Source organism: Zalophus californianus, chromosome 8, assembly GCF_009762305.2.
Source record: "Zalophus californianus isolate mZalCal1 chromosome 8, mZalCal1.pri.v2, whole genome shotgun sequence".
Classification (NCBI taxonomy): Eukaryota; Metazoa; Chordata; class Mammalia; order Carnivora; family Otariidae; genus Zalophus; species Zalophus californianus.
The window spans coordinates 87,508,225-87,529,593 of record NC_045602.1 but is presented as its reverse complement, the minus strand read 5'-3'; the positions used below and the strand labels follow the sequence as shown (position 1 = coordinate 87,529,593).

At 35.9% G+C, this 21,369-nt stretch overlaps 1 protein-coding gene and 1 long non-coding RNA gene across 3 annotated transcripts in view; one reads left to right on the top strand and one right to left on the bottom strand.

Annotated features, from left to right (window-relative positions):
* The window catches only part of GCC2 (GRIP and coiled-coil domain containing 2), a 63,304-nt gene extending 44,898 nt beyond the window's left edge, over positions 1-18,406 (bottom strand). For both annotated transcript variants that reach the window (XM_027621940.2, XM_027621941.2), the window contains exons 1-9: positions 18,270-18,406; positions 17,839-17,895; positions 16,727-16,811; positions 15,467-15,534; positions 10,676-10,780; positions 7,478-9,946; positions 6,688-6,757; positions 4,032-4,132; positions 3,842-3,940 (exon numbers count right to left, since the gene is read on the bottom strand). In XM_027621940.2, coding sequence (XP_027477741.2) covers positions 3,842-3,940; positions 4,032-4,132; positions 6,688-6,757; positions 7,478-9,946; positions 10,676-10,780; positions 15,467-15,534; positions 16,727-16,811; positions 17,839-17,895; positions 18,270-18,275 — 3,060 coding nt within the window. In that variant the 5' untranslated portion in view covers positions 18,276-18,406. The remainder of the gene's footprint in view (positions 1-3,841; positions 3,941-4,031; positions 4,133-6,687; positions 6,758-7,477; positions 9,947-10,675; positions 10,781-15,466; positions 15,535-16,726; positions 16,812-17,838; positions 17,896-18,269) is intronic.
* Positions 18,407-18,504: 98 nt separating this feature from the next.
* Positions 18,505-20,426, top strand: LOC113937591. The gene is made up of 3 exons (XR_003524648.2): positions 18,505-18,608; positions 18,948-19,222; positions 19,552-20,426. It is a non-coding gene; the product is annotated as an uncharacterized LOC113937591 (long non-coding RNA).
* Positions 20,427-21,369: the final 943 nt, after the last annotated feature.

Here is a 21,369-nt window from a genome sequence, read left to right as displayed (position 1 = left end):
ACAGTGAGAGAGGGAACACAAGCAGGGGGAGTGGGAGAGGGAGAAGCAGGCCCCCTGCAGAGCAGGGAGCCCGATGTGGGGCTCAACCCCAGCACCCCGGGACCACGACCCGAGCCAAAGGCAGATGCTCAACAACTAAGCAACCCAGGCACCCCAGTGATCATCATTCTTAAACATATCAGCACTGCTGATTTAATCTTAAATCTTGATGTTTCATCACAAATGAAATCCCTACCTTACTTAAAGATTTAGAAAATTTTACAACTATAAAACCTATTTTTAAAAATGTTTTAATAGACTTCATCTTTTTTTTTTTTTAGAGCAGTTTTAGGTTCACACCAACACTGGGAGGAAGGTACATAGATTTCCCATTACCCCTCCGCCCCAAATGCAGAGCCTCTGACATTATCAACAAGCCCCACCACAGTGGTACATTTATTGTAACTGATGACCCTACAAGGACACATCATCCTCCAAAGTCCATAGTTTACATTAGGGTTCACTTTTGGTGTTATACAGTCTCTAGGTTTGTAAAAATTTTAAATGTCATACATCCTCCATTATAGATTATCATACAGAGTAGTTTCACAAGCTAAAAATCCACAGAGGATTTTCCCACCTATTTCCATTTTTCCCCCCACCTATTTAGCCCTTCCTTCCCCAAACCCCTGAGTACCACTGATTGCTTTTTTTCTCAACTGTCTTTTGCCTTTTCCAGAATGTCATATAGTTGTAATCATACATTATGTAGACTTTTCAGGTTGGCTTCTTTTGCTTGGTAGTAGTATACATTTAAGTTTCCTCCACACTTTTTCATGGCTTGATAGCTCGTTTTTTTAGTGCTGAATAATATTCCATTGTTTGAATGTACGACAGCTTATCTATTCACCTACTGAAGGCCACTCTGGTTGTTCCCAAATTTTGGCAATTATAAATACAGCTGCTATAAACACCTATATGCAGGTTTTTATGTAGATATGTTTTCAACTGCGTTGGGTAAATACCAATGGTTACTAGATTGTATGGTAAGAGTAGGTTTAGTTTCGTAAGAAATTGCCAAACTTCTCCCCAAATGGCCATACTTACTCTTTTGCAACCCCACCAGAGTTCCTAAATGAGAGTTCCTGTTGCTCCATGTCCTTGTCAGCATTTGGTAGTGTTGGTGTTTCAGATTTTGGCCATTCTAATAGGTGTGCAGTGGTTATCTCATTGTTTTCATTTGTACTTCCCTGATGACATATGGTGTGGAGTATCTTTATATGCTTATTTGCCAACTCTTTATCTTCTTTGGTCTGGTATCTGTGAAGTTTTTGGCCCATTTTAAAAATCAGGTTTCTGTTTTCTGTTGAGTTTTAGTGGTTCTTTGCATATTTTGGGATAATAGTCCTTCATCAGATATATGTCCTTTGCAAATATTTTCTCCCAGTCTATGCCTTCTCATTCTCTTGATATTATCTTTCACAGAACAGCAATTTGTAATTTAAATGAAGTATATATAGCTTATCAATTCTTTCATGGGTCAGGCCTTTGGTGTTCTATCTAAAAAGTCATTGCCATACCCAAATTAACTAGGTTTTATCCTATTATCTTCTAGGAATTTCATATCTTGTTTTACATTTAGGCTTGTGATCCACTCTGAGTTAATTTTTGTGAGGGACATAAGGTTTGTGTCTAGATTCCGTTTGTATGTGCATGTCCAGTTGTTCCAGCACCATCTGCTGAAAAGATAACCTTTGCTCCACTGTCAAAGAACAGTTGACTGTATTTATGTGAGTCTTTTTCTGGGCTCTCTATTCTGTTCCACTGATCTAGATGTCTATTCTTTCATGAATACCACATTGTCTTGACTGCTGTAGTGTTATAGTAAGTCTTGAGGTCAGGTTAATCCTCCCGTTTTGTTCTTCTTCAATATTGTGTTGCCTTTTCTGTCTGACCTATATCATTTTCCAAAGAACTTTTTATGTTTGTTGAAAGGCATGTCTTTTCCTATGAGTATTCTCATTAGGCAGTTATACCTTCTGTTCTTGTCTCACAGTTGATATTCTATTCTTTTTTCAGACTTTTGCAATCTATATTCTAAACAAAGAATTTGGCATACATGGTCTACCCATGGAGGAAAAATAAATAAAATATATTATGGGGTTCTTAAAATTGAAAGAAGCAAGTTGTTAATGGTTCATAAAAGACAAATAAGCCTATATTTAAACTCAAATAAGTGTTTTACAAAATGAATTTGTCAGATACCTTTATATATTAAGGATATTAATCCCTTGTCATATTTTCATGTTAATTCTATATTTTTATTATAGTTCAGTCTTTTTCTTTGTAACTTCTTTAATTGCTTTAAGTTTAGAAACATATTTCATATCCAGAACTCAAATGATTAAGTGTCTTATACTAGGTTTTTAAAAATCCCTTTCACATTTGACAAAACTCTTCAAATCCATCTAGAATTTATTGTGGTGTGTGGGAGTGAAGTAAAAATCTGACTAAATTATTCTGAAGTAGTTATTTAATTCCTTCTTTGTTGGTTTCTATGTTTTCAGATCTTACTGGAGTAGTATACAGTATAGCTTACTTGGTGTTAGAACATCTGGAACCAGATTGCCTGAATCCAATCCTAGCTTTACTATGTTACTTGCTCTGTGATTTGAGTCTCTTAATCTCTTTGTGCCTCGGATTCCTCACTTGTAAACTGGCAATGTTTGTAACATATTTCTTGGGGTTCTTTTGAGAATTAAGTGTGATAAGATATGTAAAGTGCTTAGAAGAGAGCCTGGCCTAGAAGTGTTTGTTGTTATACAGAACTCTCTATGTCTTCTGTTAATGTCTTATTTCTACATCAGATCTGCATCAATTATGGTTTCATAATAAATTTTAGCATCTGCTAAAGCAAGATGTCCATTTTCTTTTTTCACTTAAAAGTATTAACTACTCCTGTGAGCTTATTTTCCATTTGAAACTTAGAATGATCAAGATTGCCCAGTCAAAAAAAATCCTAGATTTTTTAGTGAAATTGTTTTGGAACATGTAACCCAACCTGAAAACTAGTATTTCAAATAATAATAGTTGCCATATATATGTTTTGCAGTTTTCTTCATGAAGGCCAAATTTTCTCATTAAAGTTCTTCCAAAAATTTTATTTTTTGGCTATTATGGAATTTTCTTCTTTCAATCAATCCCACTTGGCTTACTCTCTTGTCCCTACCACCCACCTTTATTGTTCTACACAGTAAGGTTCTTATATTTTTGTCTACTTGTTTATTATTGCCACTGGAATTTAAGTCCTAAGAGGGCATGAATTTAGTGTAATTGGTTGACTGCATCTCCCTAGAACTCAGTATTCGGCCTGACTGTATAAATATTTGCCAAATAGATACATAAAAGAATGTAATGGTATTTATCTTACATTTAATGATGTCATTGCACTCTCATTTTATTTTTTTTATAATAAATTCTCATATTAGGTTGACAAGCATTATTACCTCCAAATAATGCATTCACTTTCTTTTTAAACTGTTGTTTGAGCTTCAAGTTTATTCACTTGGCCAGAATATAAAATAATAACAGTAATAATAGCCATCTTTTTTGTTACTTATTTTATTAGGAAATCTTAAAACAGAATTTTAATTTTAAAAAAATAATAGCTTGAAGGAACTTTAAAGCTTAGACACTTAAAATCTTGATACTAGGATGCTACCACATTACACAAAAAAATAGAAAAAAGGATTTACTAAAAAATACAAGGTGACTGTGTTATGGACAAGAGTTTTACATTCCTAGTACATTCCTTAACTTAGAAGTTACAAATATAACTTGCTATTAAAATAACTATTTTTACCTTATAGCTTTCTGCTCCTTGAATGAGATCTCTCATGGAAGTAGAAAACTGATCCTTTTCTGATCGAACAGATTCTAGCTCTTCCCGTAGACTCTGAGCCTATTTTAAATATAAGAGTTTTTTATGGACAGAAATATTAGATTTTCTAACATGTAAGATTCCTGAAGCTTGCATTTTTAAGTCCCCTTACCTCTTTTTTGCTAGAATCTAGTTCTTTCTTTGCCTTCACAGCAACCAGTTTTATCTTATTTATTTTTTCCTCTTTCTCTTTGGATTCTTTTTCCAGATATCCTAAAAACACAAAATGAAAGAATTATATATGAACTCAAAAGTAAAAAAATCCAATTTACTTACTTGAGCCTTAGAAATTGACCTTCAATTGGGAACACAAAATCTGTAATTTGGAATTAAAAGTAATGAAATAAGTAGCAAAAATATTAATATTTTTTTAAGTGAAAGCTTATTCATTACCTAAGCAAGGCAAACAATGTAAAAAATTTCTTGCAATCAATCAAAATAGCCTACTTTTCTTAAAAATCATTTCATAGGCAGCTAGAAACTAGAGAGGGTATTAGTACTCCTTTAACATTAGAAGATTTCCTAGAGGGCACCTGGGTGGCTCAGTTGGTTAAGAGTCTGCCTTTGGCTCAGATCAAGATCTCAGGGTCCTGGAATCAAGCCCCCTATCCGGCTCCCTGCTCAGTGAGGAGTTAGCTTCTCCCTCTCCCTTTGCCCTTCCCCACCCCCACTTGTGCTCTCTCTCCTTCAAATAAATAAATAAAATCTTAAAAAAAAAAAAAAGATTTCCCAGAAACTCAAGTATCGTAGGACTTTCAGTGGCAATCTGCAAATCAGGGTTATGTAGGGGAAATACCAGACACAGTTAAATACTTAGGATCCATAGGCACACACCTCTTGGTTGGCAGGTGTGATTTTTACAACTAAACCCATAATGTGTTTTACATATCCAATCCTGATCTCTCCCTTAATGTCTTTAGCCATCTCCTCTATTTCAACTCCTGTGTTCCGGATCTTAATTCTTGCTATTTCTGCTTAAGTCACGATCTGAATTTCTGTCCTTGCTTGTTATTCTAGATGCACCTGTGCTCACAGCCTCTGCCTTCCTCTGCCGCTACAGGTGACCGTTCTGTGTATGTGCAGCACTGGCCAGCTGTTACACTTCTGCATTTCGTTCTATAACCCACTCAGGCATCAGTGCAGCAATGCTCCCTCTTTCTTGTGCAGCAAATCCCCCTAATGGATTTTTTCCCAACATGCAAATAAGGAAAATATCAAGAGCTTTAAAGCTCAGAGCAAACAGTGGAAGGACCAAAGAGGATGGGAAGAGGTCACAAAAGGACTGGTGAAACATTGCACACACACAAAAAGGCAAATCACCACACTTCCCATCTGGCTATTGTCTCATCTCTTTCTTGTAAAGCAAAACTCTGTGTAAGAGTTGTGTACACATGGTCTCAAATTTCTCTTCCCCCATTTTTTTTCTTGAACTCATTTCAATCAGGCTCTGGCCTCAGCATATCACAGAACAGGTTATCAAGTTACTAATGACCTCTATGCTGCTTAATCTAATGATTAGTTCATTGTACTAATGTTACTTGACCTGTAGCAGCATTTGCCACGGTTAAATACTTGTTCCCTTTTGAAACACTTCTATCACGTGCACTTCATTGGTCTTAATTTCTAAGACATTTCATGCTCTGGGTTTTCCTAACTCACTGGCTACTCCTTCTCAATCTCCTTTGCTGTTCCTGTCTTTCGGATTTTTAAATGACAGATTAATTGTCTCTGGTCTTCTTTTTTCTACATTCACTTCCTTGGCAATCTCCATTTTATGGCTTTTAATGCAACTATTATGTTAACTACAACTTTTTATCTCTGGTCTAGCTCCCTCCCCCTAACTCCAGATTTGCATATTTAGCAGTCTACCTGACATTTGTATTAGGGTTGTTACATAACATGTCTCAAACTGAGTTCCTAATTTCATCTAACTCCACTTGCCTCAATCATCCACCTCAAGAAAATAGGATTCATCATAAAATCTTACAACTTCCTCCTCTCCCTCTTCCCCACCAGACTAATTGGGCACTAAACTGAAGCATTATGGGCACATTACTTAATACTTCTAAGTATTTGTTTCTTCATTTTTAAATGGGAATAAAATAGCTACCCCATAATGTTAGGTGATGAAGATGCATTAGGAAAAAGTCCCAAATGCTCTGCACACACTCTTTTGCTTTTGTGATGGGACTCCTGCTTCTCCAAGAACTTCTTGGTATGCTCCTTAATCTTATATATATTAACATACATGCATCTGCTGTTCCTCCTGCCTCTTCTCTTGTCAAATTTCTCATTCTTCAAGACACAACAAAAGTACAGCCTATTCTGTGATGTTTTTCCTAACTCAAGACAGTTAATCATGCCTTCCTGTAGTGCCAGCACTGTATCTTGTCCACACCTCAAACTACTGCAATAGCCCCTCCTGGCACTGAACTCTTTGAAGACATAGTCTATATCTTAATCACTCTGCTATTAATATAGTCTGGCATTCAAATAAAGTTTGCTAAATGAATGAAAAATCCCCAAACAATCATGGAACCATTTATAAAGGGAATCACATCAGTCCTTTGGATTAAACAAGAAAAGTGGTAATTTTGGAAGGGAAGGCCAACAAATGGCAGACAAGCAAGAATGGGGACATTAGAAAGAGACAGCTAGTTATTACGATTTAACAACTCACTAACTGGTTACTACATTTCTCAATAGCCTCTTAACACTAGAAGAATCTGTGTAATTCATTGCAATAAGATATGCAAAACCATACTTACCTATTTTTTCTTCCAGTTCTTTTACTAAAGAAGGCTGATCATTTTCTATAGGTGATTTTGCTAAGGAATCCTAGATTTTATAGGAAAAACAAAAAGAAAATCACTTCATTCCCCACAGTGAATTGGCCATCATGTCATGCATGAGAAAATCCTCATTAAAGAAAATTCACGTAAAAGGCAATCTGATGAAGTCTTTTTCCTACCTTGACAGACCAGGTAATACTGACCTTATCATGCATATGGTATTTACTATAAAAAAAACCAAACAGTAGTATCCAAGGCCAAGATGAATAACCTGACACATATCAAACACAATGCAATAAGGGAAAGGTTAAATGATTATTGTTTATCATACTTTCATAAATTTTTGGAGAAAAATCTAAAATTTTGGCTAAAGCTAAATACTGCAATAGCCCACTTTTTTGCTCAACAGTGCTCTTTAAGAAAGGTATTATGTATATTACATAAGAATGAAATTCAAGTCTTTTTCATTATGTAGTTTTGGTGGTGACTGGCTGCATAATTTTAACCAAGACATTTAAGCCCCTAATCATTTAATCTTATGCAAGATCAAGATTCTAAAATGATCTAAAACCAAAAAGTGACCAATGTGGATAGAGGATACACAACAGGAAAATGTTTACTGTACTTTTAGAAAATTGTCATTTGAGCTTAAATGATGAAAATTTACTTCTAACTTCAAAGTGTAAAAATTTAATGTATATATTTTCTCGAATCTAAGACTAGAATTAAGAATTTATTTAAATTAATAAAATTGAAATAAGAGTACCTTTAATAATAACAACTCTGCTCTCACATCCTGTAATTCCCCTTCTTTTTGTTCTAGTGATAGCCTCAGATTTTCAAGTTCCTTTACAAGACATTGTTCTTTTACATTATGGGTTTCATTTTTGCTACATAATTTTTGAGAGGCTTCTTCAACTTGACTTAAAAGATTCTGATTTTCAAGTCTTGTTTTTTCATTAGCATTCTTCATTTCTAGAAGATCAGACTGCAAGTCCTCTTTATGTGACAGCGTTTCTTCTAACTCTTTCCTTAAGAGAACTTTCTCTTGTTCATGGTCTCTTAGTAAAGATCGAAGTTCTTCACATTGAACTGTGTTCTCTTCTTGAAGGCATTCAATCTTTTTTTCTAACTCTGCTGCCCTTTTATCATAGTGAAAAATCAAGCTGTGTTTTTCCTCATTTATTTTAGTTAAGGATTCACCTATAGCTTGCAGGACATTCACAACATCTTGTTCTTCATTTTCTTCTGAAATTTTGGACTCCATCTGCTTAAGAAAACCATATAACTGAGTTTTGACAAATAACTTCTGAACCTGCTCGTTTTCAAGCACTGTACTTAAATTATCTCGTTCTGCAACCACTAACTGAAGTTTCTTTTCTAATTCAGAAATGTGATCCGTAAGCATAAAAGTTCCTTCTTTTTGGGACAGGACAGCTTCCAAATCCCTATTTAACTGGTTCTTTTCTGAACTTAATCTATTATTTTCCTCATAAAGAGACTTCACTTCAGATGACAGGGCTTCCTGGTCTTCAGAAATAGTTTTAAATTGAATTGTAAGCTTTTCTAGTTTTTGGTTATTTTGATCCTTTTCTTTTAAAGTTTCTTCTAGTTCTCCTGTTAATTCATTTACCTTTTGTTCTAATTCACTGTTGTACTGGCTAGTTTGCTCCACTTTTTCCCTAAGTTCTATGACCAATCTTTCTCCCCTTTCACATTTTTTATGGAGATTATCCATCTCTTCATGAGAAGATTTTATTTTACCTATGAAAATATTTTTTTCCTCAGTAAGAGAATTTATCTTTGCTTCAAATTCTTTTAACATGGTATCTCTCTCACTGAGACTAACTAAACATACTTCATTCTTTTCTTGAAGACTTTTTATGGTATTTTCAAGTTCTGGTACTAATTCTTGTTGGGATAACTTTTCGTTTTCTCTCTGGAGATGATTCACAGTTTCAAGAAGAGCATCTTTTTCATTAAAAGCAGTTCTGAGCTTCTGTTGAAGTTCATTAACATCAGATGCTTGCTGTTGCTTCATTGATTCAAACTCTTGACTTATTTTCCCAGCAGATTCCCCCAGTTCTGTTTGTAAGATTTCCATAATTTCTCGCAAACTCTCATAATTTAAAATTGCTTCTTGCTTTTCTTGCTGTAGGTTTTCACACTGCTCCTTAAGACCCTGTATTTCAAACATTAATGTTAATTTTTCTTTTTCTGAGCCTGACAAAAATGTCTCATTTAGTTCTGATATTTCTTTTTGATGTTGTTCCTTAAGACTCTGTACTTCTTTGTTATGTTTTTCTATAGTATAGCAAAATTGTTTATTTGAATCTTCTAGCTCAGATTTTAATTTTTCAATTACACAGCCCTGTTCTTCTTTAGCTAGCAACAATTCATTAATTTTAAACTCCAAGTCTTCCCGTTCATGAAAAAACTCATCTTTTATATGTTGTGCATCAATTTCAAGTTTTAATTTAAGATTATTCATGTAAGTTACCTCATCTTTTAAGATACTATGTTGAGACTCCAATTCTTTTAAGGTATTTTCTAAATGTTTGACTTTTTCGTTTACTACTTGTTCTACAAAAGCATCTTCTTGTAAGTCCAAAGGACACATCTGATTTTCATGGTTTGCATTTGGTGCATTCTCTAAGTTTTCTAATTCACATTCATATTTCTCCTGAGTGTTCTCACTTGCCTCGCCTTGTCTGACTAAATTCTCCTTTAGCTGGTTTAAATTATTTACTTCTGCTTCACGTTCTTTAGCAGATGCTTCAATTTGGCACATTAATTCTTTAACTTGCTCTTGGTGTGTAGCTTTCAATTGCAAAAGCTCTTTTTGCAAACTCATAACATCTTTTTGGTAATGCTGGGAATTAGCCTCAATAACTTCTTGGAGATTAGTGATTTCTTTCTCCTTTTCATTTGTGGCAGCTCTTAGTTGTTTTTGCAGGTACAAAATTTGCTCCTCAAAGGCTGGCCTGATATTCTGAATCTCCTCTTGTAGTTTTTTAACATTATCTTCACAGTCACCCTGGAATTTAAGTTGTTCAGAAAGTTCCAATTGTTTTTTGGTTACTTCTTCCAGTTCCTTTTGCAAGCTAGCTTTATCTTCACTGTGCTTGGAATGTACTGCCATTAATTCATTTTTCAGATTTTCAATTTCTTTCACAGAGTTTCTTTGCGATTGTTCAAACTCCTTGTTCACATCTTTGATCTTAGTTACAGAATCCTATTATAAAAACAAGCACACAAAAATTATTTAAGACAAAAGAAACACCTGCCTTCAGGAAAAATATTAGCCACAGGTTAATTAGAAAAGGAAGTGAGCAAAAATGTACATAGAGAAATATGATACTGAGATTCCAAGAATTCTGTGCAGGCTGTGACTACCTTAAGTATGACAATATACTGCACATCAGCAGTATTAAATATGTTATTCAAAGTAATAACTAAAAAGACAAGAAAACACAAAATAATAACCAAGAAATAAGAAATCTCTTGAGTTTAATTTCCTTTAAAAAAGTGATAAATTATGTAAGTTGCATTAAGTCACAAGACTTTAATTAGTATCTCCTGAGTAAAATAATAAGGGACTTTTGGAGAAAATTAGCCCAGACCCAAAAGGCAATTGAGTATCCTAGAACTGAACAGATAATGATATTTAGAATATGTGTGAGAATCAACTTATTTAAGTACTGTTTCACAAAATAAGTAATCTTTATTAATTTTTAATAAAGAATGACATTACAGCAATAAGGAAGATTAAGCAATGAAACAATACTGGCTCCATTTCTATGTAGCCAGATGATTTTTAATTATTTTTCTTTTTAGATATCAACTTGTTTTCTTGTAAATTATTAAAATCATCAGATCAGATGTTTGTTAAGGTCTTAGCTCTAAAATTCATGACCACATTAGTTAACAAATAAAAAAACCAAACATTAAACTGTTGCCTTACCTCAACCTCTTGCTTCATTTTAATATTTTCCTTCTTCAGACAAAGACACTGTTGCTCAGTCTCTGCTTTTTCCAGAAGAATGGCATCCAGACGTTTAGTCAATGCCTGTTTTGGAACAGGATGATTTGTTTGCCTGAGGTTAAACATGGTGGATTGACCACATGCATAATTTTCTCTTCACCTTTTCCAAACCACACTGAAGTAAGGATAAAAGACTTAAAAAGGTCTATACAACACAAGAACAAAGAGAAAAGGAGAAAAGAAGTGAGGATATGGGAAATTTCACCATATTTTTTTAAAACTAAAAAGTGGAGGAGGAACTGAATTAGAAAGAGGAAAAGTATAACTCACAGTACCTTCACAAGGAAACACGTATGAGAAGCTGGCAAATACTCTAGAAAACTAAATGCTCAGAAATCAGAGTCCCCAGATACTGTTAAGGGAAGTACTAATGTGTGGGATTCAAAAATTGGGGATTGGTTGAAAATCTGAATAGGGAGTGGTTAAAATAATAGGCAAGAAGTCACCCGTGTCCCTTCTTCCTCAGAGACAGGTTTGTTCTCTGCAGAAATTAAACAGGATAGGAAGTTAATGAAACAGAAACTAAATCAACAGGAGTCAGTTCTTTGAAAAAAAATGCTAATGAAACAACTCTAGCAAGACTGACCAAGAGAAGACAGAAGTCACAACCATAAAAATAAAAAGGAAACATATTTACAGAAAATCAGAGATTAAAGAGTTAAAGAGAATATTACAATTATTTGGCAACAACATTAACAACTGAAATGAAAGGAATAAAAATTGCTAGAAAAATATAGCTTCATTAACTCAAGAAAAAATTAAAAAGCATAATTAATACTATAACTACTTAAAAATGAAACTAGTGGCTTAAAAATTGTCCACTAAAGAAAACAGAAGGAAGAGTTTTACAGGTGAATTCCATCAAATTTTCAAAGAACAGATTATCCCACTTACATATGAACTTACTCAGACAAAATAAGAAGCAATTCCCAAGTTATTCTATAAAGTTTGCATAACTTGATACAAATATCCAAGGACTTTACAAACAGGCAAATCATAAATCCAATTCACCACGAATCCAGATAAAGTTAATCCTAAAGGTTAAAATCTAAATAAATGTTAAAATCCTAAATATTAGTCCACTATCACCCTAGATCTGCTTGCCTCTGAACTTACATGAAATAAAGAAAACAGATGCAGAAAATTTAGAGTTTTATATAAAGTTATAGCTATTATTCAGACAGGGGTAGAATAAAGCCATTTTAAAATAGGGGATGACAACATTTTTCCTCCCATACATCCCTTCTTAGAATGCTACAGAAAGACATACTATATATAAGATGAGGTTAACCAAGAAAGTCAATGACACATCACCTAGCAAACAGGGGCCAATAATAGGAAAGCAGTATAGAAATTCACAGGATCATCGCACAAGGTCAATTCCAGGAAAACTGTGTGGCAGACCAAGAGAATGACCAGAACAAATTAGTGTAGGACAGAAGGCTCTAGAAGGAGGTAGTCCAGGAAAAAATGGAAAAGGTTATTTGATCTATTTGACTGAAAGTAAGAGTTGTTGTGAAAGATAGCTAAATTTTCATCTGCTGTAACAGCAAGTTAAGAGCTAAATGTCTAAATGGATAAATCAAAGAATAGCAATATAACCATATTTTTTTAGAAACAGAAATAATTCTGTTATTTAGTATTAAAATAAGCTCTTTAGTTATTAGCATTATTGGTAAATCATATGCATATATTACTTTGGTTAAAACAGTTTTAGTTTTAAAATTAGTTTTTCACATTACATAATGTATTGCAATATAAACTTCTCACTAGTAAATGTCAGGGGAAGCCTAAATACATTCATTAAATTTAGGAGATAGAGAGAGGCCATTAATTGAAAACAGCTGTAAAAACCCTTGAAGGTTAGAGGCACAGAATGGACAGTTATTTTTTAGCAAACATAGATTTGATTGCAGCAAAGAGATAGTAACAAGAATGACTGTATTAGAAATTCCATTCTCTTAACATGCAGTTTTCACCTTCCCCTTGCATTAAGCAGCAGCATATAAGTTCACTATAATAATATACACTTCAAATTTTGACATGGAAAATATGATTATTCTTATATTTAAAATAGAAGTCAAATATGTCAGCTTTGAATAAAATTTTAGATGTATCCCAATGCACTAGAAGATCACTACCAGAAATAAGATGATTTCCAGAAATTTTAATTACAATTAAAACTTATAAAAAGCCATAAATTTTTAATATTATATGAAAAACAGAAAATTTTGTATTCAGAGCCACGTTTCCAGTGTACTTTCCCAATGAAGAGATAAAACTTAGCAAGAAGTCTTCCAGAGTTGTAGAGAATGTATTATATTGCAGTATAGGATTTTTCTAAAATAGAAAAATTACTTATAGCAGTGGAATAACTGATACATATCTCTTTCAATCACTCCCCAAAGTAATTCTCTCATTAGAATTAGAAGCCAAAGGTTTTGTTCTCATGAATTTTACCAAACTTACTTTCTGAAACTTGAGTGGTGAGATAACATGCTTTAATATGAAATTAACCTGAAAAGTAAAGCTCGTTAACTTAGAGAAATTTTCTAATCTCCTCTTTAGCAGTTTTGACAGAAAGGGAGAATACACTGCTCGGGGTAAGGAGGAAATAAGGGGCAGATATTTAGATATTCTGGAATGCAATTGTATAACAAGTATTTCAAGGGCTAAGAGTTAACTGATACTAAATTAGAAAGAAGCCTCTGTGGTTCTCTCTTCAAATACAAAAATCCCTTTTTAGTGTGTATGTATTAAATACCCTCACCAATAAAATATGCCAATAACATATATTACAATGAATTTTTAATTTTTTAAAAATTTTTTTAAAAGATTTTATTTATTTGAGAGAGAGAGAGAATGAGAGAGAGAGCACAAGGGGGGGAGGGTCAGAGGGAGAAGCAGACTCCCTGCTAAGCAGGGAGCCCGATGTGGGACTCGATCCCGGGACTCCAGGATCATGACCTGAGCCGAAGGCAGTCGCTTAATCAACTGAGCCACCCAGGTGCCCTTTTATTTTTTTTTTTAAAGATTTTATTTGAGAGAGAGAGATAGCAAGAGATAGTACAAGCAAAGGAGGGGAGTGCAAACAGGGGAAGCGGGGAGAGGGAATGGCAGGCTCCCGCCTGAGCAGGGAGCCTGATGCGGGACTCGATCCCAGCACCCTGGGATCATGACCCAAGCTGAAGGCAGACACTTAACAGAATGAGCCACCTAGGCGTCCCTACAATAAGTTATTGAGAACTTATGTGACTGATGCAATTTTAAGTTCTAAGCATGTATTAACTCAAAATACAACACCTCTATGAGCAGTAGGTATTATTATTATTTTTCTAGTCTACAGGTGAAGGAACTGAAAGGAAAGAAACTTAGGTATGGCCACGTAGGTAGTACGTGGCAGAGCAGGGACCCAAAGATCTGAATCAGGGTGTCTGGCTCTAGAGTCAATACTCTTAGTTAAATATCAAGTAGTTTTACTTCAGCTATCACTGATTAATAAAATACAAAATGACCAAATAAGCAAAGAAAGCTACTATGAATTCACTAATACTAAGTAAATCAGTACACTGTGAATCCAAATGGTATTTGTGCACACTATGCCTGCTTTCTATACTGTCTTAGCTAAATAAAGAACAAAGCAATCATGTGAGATATGCATGGGGATTTAAAGCTCTCTTACAGTAACTCTCTGGGAGTCCTTCAATTGTATACTGCTCACAAGTTGGGAGCCCCCTAGTATGAAAGTAAGATAATTTATAAACTTATAATCAAAGAACAGACATCAAGACTCAAATTATAAATACAGAAAAGGAAAAAGATTACTGCAGAGCTTTGAGAAGTAAAAGAAACTCTAAAGGTTAGGCCAAGCTAGGGGTGGGGGAGGCATTTAGTCAGCATTAAGGGCATGTAAATAAGAATAACCAATTCAGCTTCTTTGACAGGGAATAACAAAATAAAAACAGTACCCTATGATCTAGTAAGAGCATGTAAAACTGAAAAGAGAAGAGAGCCTGGTTAGGGAGGTATCAAAAAAAGTCAAGTATGACATGAGGCATTTACCACACAGCCGTGGATATGGAGAAAGCGTACTGATAAACTACAGCGTTATCCTGAAGGAACTAGAAGTCACTGGTGGCTGACACACGTAGAGGATAAGGGAAACAGGAAAACTGAAAAGTCTCTAAAGTTAAGTCTTGAAAAACAGGGCTGCCACTGGTTGTCCAGGCAAGGGGATTTGGTCTGAATATGAATATGAAGACAAGAAAAATGGGTGAATATTTCTTTCCCCAAACAGCTCGAAAGGTCAGTAGTCACATCCAGGGATATATGTCTGTTAACAGATTATATGTATCTTTCAGCCTAAAAATCATCATCAAAGTCCTGAGCATGGGTTTTCTGAGGGGGAGAGGGAAGAACAGGGCTGTGATTAAGGCAACCCTCTAATGACAGAGTGTGTGGGATGAAGACAAGAGAGAGGAATACTCATTTTAGAACAGAAAGGGATGGAGAGGTCATTTAACTCTTTTTACAGGCAACCAGACAGGTAAAAAACTTAACCAAGGGCAGGGAAAAGTGGAAAAACAGGGACAGAAAGCCAGACAGGGCTCTGGCGAACTGACAGCTTTAAAGGAAATTTGATTTGTCATTAGACGTTTCCTCTAAGTACATACATAAAAATTAAAGCAATATTTTCAACTGTTGCATTACCTTAATAATATCATCAGTTCCTCCAGCAACAGGTTTTGATTTCAATTCCTCAATTTCTTTCTCCAATTCTAAATAATTATTAAAAAAATTCCAGTTCAGAAACGAAGAAAATAATTATTGTCTAGAGTGATAAGTACATTCTTAAAAAAAAAAAAAAACCCACTACAAATTAGAATACATTTAAGCAGCAAATATTTTGAGAAAGTATTAACTTTACCCAGTATTACCTTTTATTTTCCTTTTTCTTACGGAAAACTCCAGACAAATAAGAAAAGTAGAAAGCCTAATGATGTAATGTATGGTGATTAACATAACAATAAAAAAATTAAAAAAAAGGAAAGTAGAAAGAACAGTATGATTAATACACCCATCACCTTAATTCAGCAATTATTACACGGACTCTTGTATCATCCCGACACTTCTCCCTTTTCCTTTTTACTTACCCATCCTGATATTTTTGTAGCAAATCCCAGACATAGTATTTTAGCTGTAAATAACTTCTTACTGTACAATCTTAAAGCAACAACTAACCTCACGTTAAGCATAAATGCTAACCTATTTCATTAACTCATGTCTAGGTCTGGAGCCTAGAACACCTTTCCAAATACATTACTCTCTTTATCACAAGCTAATCCAATCTCCCTAAACACAATTTGACCTTTTCTAGTAGAACATAAATCTTGGCTTTTAGGCTGGGCAGTTAGCATTTGTTAGTCACCGGAAATTCATGGCCTCACCACATGTATTAAAAAGGATACTAATATCTACATCCTTTTGGAATATAAAGGTGAACAGGCAATCAATCAACTTCAGCAAATAAATATACTTCAACATTCCAGGAATGGAAATCTTTTATTACTTTATTTGAGGCCTCTTTTTACCCCTTTGGGCTCACAACCTATGTCTCTAACATTTCAACTGATTGCTCTAGGAAAAAAAAATGCTTTTTCAGATCAATATACAATCCAAATGAAGTAAAAAAAAAGTGCTTAATTTTAACAATTTATTTAAGATCCTTTTCCCTGACTTTATTTTAATAATTCAAAGATAACTGCAGTTTAGTGATGTGAAATGGTTAAAAAAAAAACCCACCACAGGCAAATGGTTCGAACGTTAAATAGTAATAGATTTCACTATAATTATTATGATTTTATTGGATATACTGGCAAACAAAATAAGCTAATATACTATTAAAAACCTACTATTTTTAACCATGTTTCAATGAGATTGTGGTGAAGATGAATATTTTCAACACAATACCTGTACATCGGGATTTAGCTTTCTGTATTAGCATCATCTGTTTCTTGGCAAACTTGATAAGATCTTCTTTGGGCAATGTTTCCAGCTGAAAAAATGTAATGATGTTACCAGTTTGTTATAACTCATGTTTCTATTATACCACACACACACACACACACACACACACACACACACACAAAACCATAATGTCCTCCTAAAAACATCCCACTGAATAAATCTTTATGTCAACCAAACCACATTTTTAAAAAAAGTAGCAAATGTAACTTCAACTTAATAATTACTAGTTAAGCAATTACTATGAAATGTAAAAAAAAAACAGCACATATCTTCTTACGTACATATATTCTTGTTTAGGTTAAGACACTTTCTGCGTTTTGATTTAATTGTAAAATTAGGGGACTGGGACTAATTCTACTTAAAGTTCCTTGGAGCTGTAAAATTATTCTATTCAAGGCTGAAATAAGTCTTTAGCTACATGAAAACATGTAAGCATAATTACAGTAACAAGACGAATCAGGGTGCATTAAGTCTTTTTAAGAAATCAGGGAAATTACTTAACCCTTGGGGCTCAGTTTTCTCATCTGTAAAATATGGATAATAAAAGTACCTGTCTTATCATTTAAGGTTACCATGAAGCTTAAATGAGGTAACTGAGTGTTCAGGTAAGTGCCAAAAACTTAGTATGCAAGCAATAAACCACCATCTTTTTAGAATCATTGAATATTAAATGTTGTATGGGACCATAAATATTACCTAATTCAACTCTCTTTTTTTACATCATAGGAGAGGCCTACTACTTATGTCACTGCTCTTTCCACTACACTATATAAATCCTCGTAAATTAGATTGCTTTGTTTAATGTGTGAAGAATTGCAGAATCTCTCAGCAGCGCTAACCAGGAGCAGGAAGTAAACAACAAATCAACTCTTTTCATAGCAGGAAACTTCAAAAAGAATAAATAACAGATTGGTTACTGTGTGAACTAAAATTGAGATCCCTTGGAGAAGGATTTCTTTTAAATAGGCCACCCCACCGACCCATGCCAAAGTTCTCCATTCATCACCCTTCCACTCTTAGGTGAGTCCGCTAGTCAAGCACTGTATTCTCTTCACCTTAGATTTCCCGGTCCCAGGGGTGGCTGGGGAAGCCATCCCATCTTGAACAGGATCCTGCAAAACAAAATCAAACCCAGGTGTGTCCGAACTCTTTTCCTAATCCCAGACGGAACGCTGGAACCTTTATAGGTAAAAGCCTTTCCGTGGAATCAAGTGTAGGAAACTCCTACGTGAGAAAGAATTGGGGAAGGAGGCGATCTGTCGCTGTGACAAACCGTACACTGTCTGGCTGTAAAGGGGCCAGATAACCGCGAGGGGCTGAGTCTGGGGCAAGAGGGAGACCAGGACAGCACGGGGCTGCGGGGCGCGGAACGGAGGCTGCCAAGCCCTCACACGGCGCCCATCCCCGTATCCCAAACCGCTGCGCGGGAAGGCCCGGCAGGGAGGTGGTGGCCCGGGTCCCAGTCCGGCCGCCCGGGCAGCGTTACCTCCATGGCGGCCGGCCCGCAGTGCCCACGAAGCCGCACAGCCCGGGAACCACTCAGCCCAGCCGCTGCCTCCTCCGCACTTCCGTCTGCGGCCGCCTCTGACGTACCCTCGGCTGCAGGTTAAAGGTCGCGCTTCTTCGGGGGTAGGGGGGTGGCCCCACCCCCCTGCGTCTCCATAGCTACAGACCGGCGACGCTTCCGCTTCCGCTTCTGCTCCGGGAGGCGGGTGCCCGCACGCGCCCCGCCCCTCCGGCTGCCAGCTCACCTTCCACTCCCGCCTTGCGGCTGCAGCCTAACCGGGCTGAGGGAGGTTTTCGCACGTTCAAACCCTGGTTTGAGGTGGGTCAAACCCTGGTGTTGAGTGACACAAACCCTGATAGGTTTGAATCCTGCCACTGCCATTTATTAGCTATGAGAATTGGGGAAATTACCCCTCAGGGCCTCGTTTTCCGTATCTTAAAATCCTGTGAAGATGATGGGAGTACTGTTGGGGGGTAGGCACCCCCGAAAGGCCGGTTACCTTGCTTGCTCTTTAGGGGAATCCTCAGAGTGCCTGTCAGACAGCTGATTTCGAGGGGTTTCTTAGGCAGATGTTCAGCAGGGTGCCATGTGAGCTCCCTAGGAAGCTGATGGAGCCAAGGATGGCGCTTCCCCTGAAACAAGCATTTCTTGCTCTAGGGTCTGTGAGGAGGCCCCCCCAGGGTGCTCTGCTCGAGAGGACTCTGAACTCATGCTGATGTGGTAGGAAGCAAAAGAGACGGCCTTTCTCAGGCAGTCGGGACAGAGATGGGGGAAGACACCAAACCGGAGAAGAGAGCAAGGATCCTTCTGAGGGCACAACCATTAGATTTGCTGTTTCAGTGGCTAAAGATGCTGTTGTGTCCTGATTGGTTGGTGAAATTGCTGTCATCCCTACTTCCCCCTCATGTTTACAACGAAGGTCATTAGCTGAGGTAATTGGAATATACAACTTAGTTCCCTGGAGTTTGATCTGGCTGTAAGGATGTGAAGAGGCAACCTACAGTATGTATCAAATAAATGGTAGCTAATTATTACTAAGTAAAGAGATATATAACTAAGAGAGAAAGAACAATTATTGTAGCCAGTATAGTGTCCTCCCCAACATCTGTTCTTCATTGATAGTGTGTAGCACCTAGTCTTTGGCTGGGATTGATTCACAGAAAGTGCATGATGTAAGGTATACAGTCAGTGACATGTGGTACTTCTGTTTAATATTTTGATTTAATAATAATGTTTTCTCTTTCTTTGAATATGATTGAAGAAACATACAGCCCTGATTGCTGTTGGTAGACATTTGCCACTATGATGGAAGGCAGCCTGAGGACAAAATAATTGTCAAGAAAAAGGCAGAATCAAGAGAGTCACAGAAGAATAAAGCTGGAGTGCTGATCAATCTATGATGAATGAGTCTATAAATTATCTGTATTAAGTGAGCCAGTTAGCACTGGGATTTACTGTTACTTGTAACAGCATTATACATGTCTTGGGAGGAAAAGTTTGCCAACTTGAGAAAAACACAAATTATCTCTCTATAATGAGCTGACTTGAGAACATATCCATAAATCTGGACATTGTGCAGTGTTGTAAAATGAGTGACTTTCTTGGGGACTAGAAAAATAATCGCAGACAACCTTTTTTAAAAACTAGCAACTAACTCCTAAAAGCCATCAAACATTTTAATGTTTCTATGGCAGCAAACTAACTATTAAAGAAGAGTGAATAAATAGTTTGGCAGGTAGAATTAGAAAAACTCAAGACTTTGAGAAGCCCTTGGAGAAAAGAGGACTTTCTGTTGCCCTGTATATAACAGGCACTCTATGAATACTAAATTGAATCTATTAATTCATGTAAGAAAGGGTCAGCAGAATGGAACTTGAGTTCACTAATCATTTTTTTTTCCAGGTTTTGAGTAAGCTTAGACCTGCAACTACAGTGATATTTGTTCTATTAATATAAAGGATTCTAGCTATATTTTTCCACTTCCAGTATGAGATCTGATCTAGGGTCATATTGCATTTAATTGTCATGTTTCTTTAGTCATCTTTAATCTGGAACATTTCCACGGACATTTCTTGGTTTTTTATAAAATTGACATTTTGGTTAATTCTTTTATATTTTTGACGTTTTATCAACCCACCCCCCCAACAACCAAGCTCATAGATACAGAGAACAGATTGGTGGTTGCCAGGGACAGGAGGTGGGGGAGTGGGTAAAATGGGTAAAAGTGGTCAAAAGGTACAAACTTCCAGTTATAAGATATTATTTATCATGGGAATGTAATGTACAGAATGGTGACTATATTTAATAATACTATATTGCATATTTGAAAGTTTCTAAAATAATGGTCTTAAAAGTTCTCATCACAAGAAAATAATTGTTTTTGTCTATGGTAACATGTTAATGAGACTTACTGTGGTGATCATTTCACAACATATACAAATAGCAAATCATTATATTGTACACCTGAAAACTAATATATGTTATATGACGAGAGTTATATCTGTTTAAAAAAAGAATTTAAAAATTGACTTTTTTTTTTAAAGATTTTATTTATTTGACAGAGAGAGACACAGGGAGAGGGGGAACACAAGTAGGGGGAGTGGGAGAGGGAGAAACAGGCTTCCCACGGAGCAGGGAGCCCGATGCAGGGCTCGATCCCAGGACCCTGGGATCATGACCTGAGCCGAAGGCAGATGTTTAACGACTGAGCCACCCAGGCGCCCCTAAAAATTGACATTTTTGAAGACTATAGTCCTCCCCACTTTTTATTTTATTTTTTTCAATTAACATTCAGTAAAATTGACTTTTCTTTTGGCATACATTTCTTTGAATTTTAATATATGTACAGAGTCATGAATCTCTGGGCTAAGTCAAGTACAGAACAGTTTTACTATCCCCCAAAATTCCTTCATACTACTCCACTTTAGCCACACAATCCTCCCATCCTTAATCACTGGCAACCTCCATATTGGTTCTTCATCACTGTAGTTTTGTTGTTTCATGAATGTCATATTAATGGAAACATGCAGAATGAAACCTTTGAGGGTACCTTTTTTTCTTAGCAAAATACCTTTGAGAT